Source organism: Protobothrops mucrosquamatus, unplaced genomic scaffold (genome assembly GCF_001527695.2).
Source record: "Protobothrops mucrosquamatus isolate PMUCROS unplaced genomic scaffold, P.Mucros_1.0 scaffold8, whole genome shotgun sequence".
Taxonomy (NCBI): Eukaryota; Metazoa; Chordata; class Lepidosauria; order Squamata; family Viperidae; genus Protobothrops; species Protobothrops mucrosquamatus.
Genome location: NW_015386395.1, coordinates 2,674,854 through 2,681,385, shown reverse-complemented (window position 1 = coordinate 2,681,385; position 6,532 = coordinate 2,674,854). Strand labels below are relative to the sequence as shown.

The 6,532-nt window shown below is 41.3% G+C and overlaps 1 protein-coding gene across 1 annotated transcript in view; it reads right to left on the bottom strand.

The window, feature by feature from the left end:
- Positions 1 to 5,022: 5,022 nt before the first annotated feature.
- The window catches only part of LOC107282502 (TBC1 domain family member 17), a 23,587-nt gene continuing 22,077 nt past the window's right edge, over positions 5,023 to 6,532 (bottom strand). The window contains exon 17 of the mRNA XM_015810282.1: positions 5,023 to 6,168. Within this exon, the coding sequence (XP_015665768.1) occupies positions 5,956 to 6,168 (213 nt within the window). The 3' untranslated portion in view covers positions 5,023 to 5,955. The remainder of the gene's footprint in view (positions 6,169 to 6,532) is intronic.

Below are 6,532 nucleotides of genomic sequence, written 5' to 3'. Positions count from 1 at the left end.
GACCTCAAATCAAAGATTCCTATTTAAACTGCTGAAGTTTTGCAAAAGGCTCACTATGTCTGCAGCCAGGAAGGACAATGGAAGTTGTAAGAAAAGGAGAGCCAAGTTAGCCTCTGGTACCAAAATATCAGAACCATGTTAGTCTCTGGTACCAACATGTTTGATAACATGTTTTCTGACTCAATAATTTAGTACCGTATGCCTTTTAATGAAATGTATCAATCAGAAAAGGAAGGGATGAGAAATCCACATGAGTACAATCTTCCTCTATTCTTCCCCCAAGTGGCTGAACTTGGAAATTCCCCTGCTTTACTATGCCACCATGCCCTCCGTGAAGCATTGCTTCAATCTGCAAAATCCAGACCCAGTCAAGTTCTTGCTATTAAAGTGCACTCAAGGCAATTATTTTCACGAGAAGCCTCACAACCAGTTGTTTCCTGGTTTGTGTGATGACCTGGTTTAAACAAAATTGCAATAAATACACAAATTCACTTCCCATTGCTTAGCACCCATAGAAAAACCTTAAAGTAGAACCTTGGACCCCACAATCACGCTTATATCTATTTTATTTTTATCCTGCTTTTCTTCCTTCTATCCCATTTTTTTCCTTGCGGGAACCTATGTGAATACAAAATAAGCTGACCATGATTTAACTCTAAAAACCCACGATGCATTTATTTTTTTGCCTATCACATTCTAAAAATATATAATCCTTTCCATCAGCCACATATATTGTTTGCAAAAGCCAGCCTGAATCTATTTAAGCGTGCAGTAAGCAGATAATACAATACTGTATATACAAGTGTGAACTAGTCTAGCTTCTCTAGCTCCTCCACCAAATCACAGTTTTTATTCTTTCTATCAATATGCTAATCAGGGACATCTGCAGGGGGTCAAAAAATAGTCAAGATGCCAGGCTTTTGACTGCACAGATGTAGCCACCATCTTGACTGTTTTAATCCTCCTTCATGCCCTTGCTCTAAATCTTAATAGCTTTGCTCATATAATTTTATTCCTCAGCTATTTCAAGGAAGACCTGTGTATCTTAAGGATTTGCTTCTGCCATTTTAAATACCAGTTTGACCCATAAAGATGTTTCATTTATAATTAGGTTTACATAGATGTAATGTATATATGCTGCCGCAATATTTTTTTAAAAAATCATTGCAAGGCAAGCTGGTTTCATTAATGTACATAAAACTTTCAGTGGGTTGAGATACTAGGAAAATGTGGGAACCAGGAAAAGGAAAACTAAGATTTTCTTAGACTTTTGCACCAAGATGTTAAGATTTTTTAAAGATGACAGAATGACAGAATAACAGAGCTGGGACCTTGGAGGTTTTTTAGTCCAACCAAAACCCCAAACCAATTTTAATTCTGAAAAAGTATGTGAACAGCTTACTGCTATCCCTGAATTTGGAGAGATAACCATTCCCATGATTATTAGACTGGAAATCAGATTCAAATTGCCACATAGCAATTAAATTAATTGAATTTACATATAGTGCTCAAGTTAAAAATGGAGCTGAAGGTTGGTTTTATAGGTGGTGCGTTGTGTGAGGTTCCTCCCCATGGCTAATAAATCATGGTTTATAATTTAATGCAATATCTAAACCCAGTCAGTTATGGCTTCCTGAACAAACCTGATTTCCAATGGTACATGTACCCAATAATTGAATGTTTAGACTCATTTTCACAGTAATACTTTCAGTTCAATCTTGAGGCTCGAGGGAATTTTAAAAAGGGGAGAAGCACCATATATAAAGCCAGGAATGTCTTGAAGAAAATGCAGGAGTGGGACGCTAAAATAAATTATTCAGGGCATCCAGACCAGCCTTTCTCAATCTCGGCAACTTTAAGATGTGTGGATTTCAGTTGGCTGGGAAATTCTGGGAGTTGAAGTCCGCACGTCTTAAAGTTGCTGAGGTTGAGATGTACTGATCTAGCCTGCAAGCAGCTCGATCGCCCTCAAGCTGGTGCAACGCAGAAACTAAGACTGAAGGTATGAACCTTCCCCTTTAAGAAACCTTCTCTGTCTCTCAGTCCCACAGCAATTCTGCCCGACAGAGCCCAAGATAAATAAATGCATTTGGCTTCCTTCAAATACTGTTGTACTACCGTAGATGAGATGCAAGATCACTATAGCTACTGTAGCTGGGCTGTGCCTTCATTTGGTGGCTATTTGGATTTTTGCAGCCTAACTACCTTAGCTGAAAATTTATATTCGTTCCTGGAACTGAAATGAGGTATTTATGTTATTACGGCAAAGCAGTTGGGAACATTTGCTGAGAGGAAAATGGTACTTTTGATTACTGGTTAGGGAGGGCGATCGGGGACGTTACTGTGGGAACACTCTTAAGAGAGAAAATAAATTATCAGGTGATGGCTGGGAGTAACGGACATGAAGAAAAAGGCGGCAAGATTCCCAAGTATTGTTTAGGAGGGAATTTGAGTATTCTCTGGCATCCCGGGCTGAATACTCTCTCCTGTAATACATGTGTACGAAGCTATTGTTGCAAAAAATCTTAAAGAGTCTAATAGCTTACGCTTTTTAACCAGATTTGTTAATCAGAAAAGGTGCTACCAGACTCCTCCTATAATATATAGGAAATCTGGTTGCTGTAACCCACAGTTTTGTTTTAAATGCAAGAGCAAGCACTGGGGGAGCACAAGAAGAGAACCCAAAAAGTAGCCCATCTGCAGGATTATGCAGATGCTTTTATTCCCAACTAACTACCCCATCTCCCCCCAAAATAATAATAATAATAAAAAAATCCCAGTGCTCACTGCTACCGGTAGGTGTTTCAGGAAGACAAAAAAGGAAGGCATAGAAGCGCCAAGAAAAGCCTAGTAGCCAGCCAAGCTTCGTGATCCTGGACAAATTGCCATTTAGTACTGCATCACTGGCTCCCTGCATTGCTCTCCTGCAGTGCTGGGGGGGAGGGAGAGAGAAGCGAGAGCAATGCTGCATTCACTGCAGTGGAATCTGGTTTGCTGCAGAGAAGCTGGAAAATGTAAGCTCTGGTGGCCGTTACCCTTCACTCATGGGGCTGGGGAAGGGTCCACAGTAATACATAACGAATTTGCAGAGACCAAGGTTTGCGCTCTTGGTAGTAAAGGCACAGAATTGGGCTTCCCCATGGGACTGCCGACATCTCCCCCTCCCTGAGCTGTGAACACCCTTGAAATCAAGCCCCTAAGAGGATATCCCCTACACTTCATTCCCTAGCTAACACTTGTGACTTATACAATGAAAACCCACAAGATCAATGCTTGTTGCCTTTTGAAGTATGATTTTTTTTATCACAGCATGTCACAAATGCCTGGCTCCTTCCTCTAGATCAGGAGTCCTCAACCCCCGTCTGTGGACCCGTACCAGGCCACGGCATGCCAGCAACCGGTCCGCACAAGCAAAGCCCCATCCATGGGATGCAGGCAGCACACAAAACCACGCACTCTCCAGTCTGTGGAAAAACCTTTCTCCACAGAACCAGTCCCTGGTGGCTAAAAGGTTGGGGACCTCTGCTTTAGAACACTTTTCTGGAGCATTTGGCTTTCTGGCCAAGCTCTGTCTTGGCCCACAGCTGTCTTCCCTCTGAGGGAGATAGATGGTTTAGAAACATGAAATATAAATAAAAATAAAATAGAACTTAACAGATAGGCGTACCAGACACTGAGAATCTAAGCATGATCTGACCTGGATGGTAGACTACCTCACCCTCCCAAGAGCATAGACTGGAGAAGTTATTTAAAAATTCCCAGAAGGCAGCTGTGGGTACATTCTGTACCATTGTCCAGTAGCTTCATGGGACACACTTTCAAAATTCAACATTGCTTCACTGAGCAAAGTTGAGAGTCTTCTTAAATAATCAGAAAGCTGATTTTCCCGCAAGACCCATCTCATTACCTCACAAAGCCAGGAATCAAATTTTTCCTCCCTATATCAATGCTGATATGGAATAAGCTTACTCAATGGTAGACACCAGTCCCAAATTCTAGGTAGAACCAGGGAAGGTCTTTTGAAATTTTTTGAAATTACTGCTTAATGAAGGCTAAACCAAATCAACTTGTAGCCTGCCGTGAATTCTACCCAGATTGAGAATATTAGTAAGAATTGTAATCCAACATCTGGAGCATTATTTTGAATGTAAATAATCCTGTTTGATGAATCAGTGATCTGACAAAACATAAGTCAATCACTGCTTTTTCTTTTGATGACAGTTCATAGTGGATGCTGCCCTATTGACTCTATTACTTCTAAATATAGCAGTATAAAAATGATTTAATTATATAGGTGGTGGTTTCCTTGTTGGGAGAAGAAAGCAACATTGAGCTAGAAGTCAGCAATGATGGAATTACATGTCAAGGTCATAGAGCCTCCTCTGCAAACACTCTTCAATTACAGATATATCTTAAATATAAGGTTGTCAAATCACTATGGCTCCCATCAATGACTTTTGCTCCAAGAGGACAGAGTTAATGAAATGTGTCAACCCCCAGCCTTTGGACTGGTTTCGTGTTGAGAGAAAGATCTAGATACAAAATACAGTAATTGATTCTAAGCAATCATGTGATTTAAACATTGAGCTACTGTAGTTTTAAGATGTCACTAATCATTTTGTAGAAAATTATATCAATCTGATCACCCTTTTATCTGTTTACAATTTTATTCTCTATTTGCTTTCCTTTGTATCTACGTCTGTTCCTAGTTTGTATTTACATTTCATGCATAGATAGTTTGGGTTGAATTGCTGACACGTGTTTACAAGATGTAAGGGAGTCGGTTGAAAATATTAAAAAGATGAGGCTGTGAGTCTCACAATAAAGTGTTCCTTGCAGTAATCCACAATCACACTGGGTTTAAAAAAGTGCAGCACACCAAGATAAAAAGGAATGTGTGCATGCTCTGGAAAGGCCTTAGACCAATCTGCAAAGGAGTAGCTTTTGAAGGCTCTTTTTTAATCCCTCCCCTCTCCAGTCTCAGCCCACCCAGTAAAATAGCTCAGGCCAAGCAATGTTCACCTCCAACGAGCTGCACACTCAAAAGAATGACAGAATACTTTTAATGTATTTTATAAAGGGGGGAGGGAAGCAAGATAAGGACCAAGAAAGATGCTGTTTAATGGGAAGGAGAATAGTCTGTGTATGCACACAAAGCTTCAGAGCCACGTGCCTGCTGGATTAGAGAGGCACTGAAGAACAAAGTCTGACATCCCTCCTCAATGTATTGCAGTTAATTTATAATCATGTTTTAAAGAGAAAACAGCAAGCAGGGCATGAGATGAACCTCCAGCCGTGGGAAGAAAGCACGAGGCAGCATATCAACAGGAATTCCTTGGCAAAATACTAAATAACTTAGGAGTTGGGCCTTCTAGCCTCTAATCCTGAAAGCTCTGATTCTATGTTTCTCCCAGAGAGAACATCTCTGCAATATTCAGAGTTTTCCACTAAGGAACTTTCTAGTTAGCTTTCCTGCATTTTTGTTTAGCATATAGCTTGGGCATCTCCAACTAAATTCTGTAAGTCAAGGCAGAGGCTTCAACTGGCAGAAGCAATAGCTGCTGCCCAAAAAATTGAATCTCAACATATAAAAGAAATGTTGCAAGACAGACAGCAAAAACAGGATTTAGGAGGTTCGGAATATAAATCAGAAAACCAATGGGACGACAGCTACTAGCCTGCTCCTTTCTGTCTTTTTATACTGTACAACCAGAAGTGAAAACCAACTTTGGGCCAAGACCTGGGGCTTTTCAGGGAAGCCTTATGTTACATATAAAGGCACACTGTGCACAGTAAGCCCACTGGCTGTGATTGAGACTTGATATTCCTACAACTATTTGGACTCTAGGAAGAAAATAACTTTGCAAGGCCCCCTGACCTGCCTCCCTCCTAGCCCACCCCCTGCTCTGATTAAAGTGCTTGTGTTAAGAAGATGGTTGTGGCGATGTGAGCTTTTCACGGAGACAGGCTCTGAGAGGTGGAGGCATCCTCCGCAGGCAGGATTTCGATGCTGCTGTCCGGCTGGCTTGGGGAAATGCTGTCAGTCAAGTCCATTTCCTGCACCTGACTGGGCGACAGTGGCTGTGGGGAGCTGGCTGTGTCAGTGCTGGAGGTGGGGGACTTGCTCTCGGAAAGGCCCAGCAGTTCTTGCACATTACGTGGTAGATCCTGGCAGAAAGAAAACCCAAGACTTTAACAGGCAGCTTTTCCCCACTCTGGTTCAAATCAGACATCCCCTAATATGCTATGCTTAGGTTGCACACAAATTCCATGGCAAACAATTTCAGTGGCAAAGCCCTGCTTGAAATGTATTAGTTTTAGGCTTCAAATCTTGGATCTCCAATAAAAGAGTTAAGTAGGTAGTCTTTTGTGTGCTTAAATTTTAGGCTGGGACATAACAAACTGATACAAAAAATCGTTGAAATTATGCAAATTAAGAAGGTTTTTACAGGGGTGTTTTAACAAATTTTTAGGGGGAATTAGGGTGGGGGGGGAGGAGGGAGGTTCCCCTTAGGTCAGGACCAGCCATGTC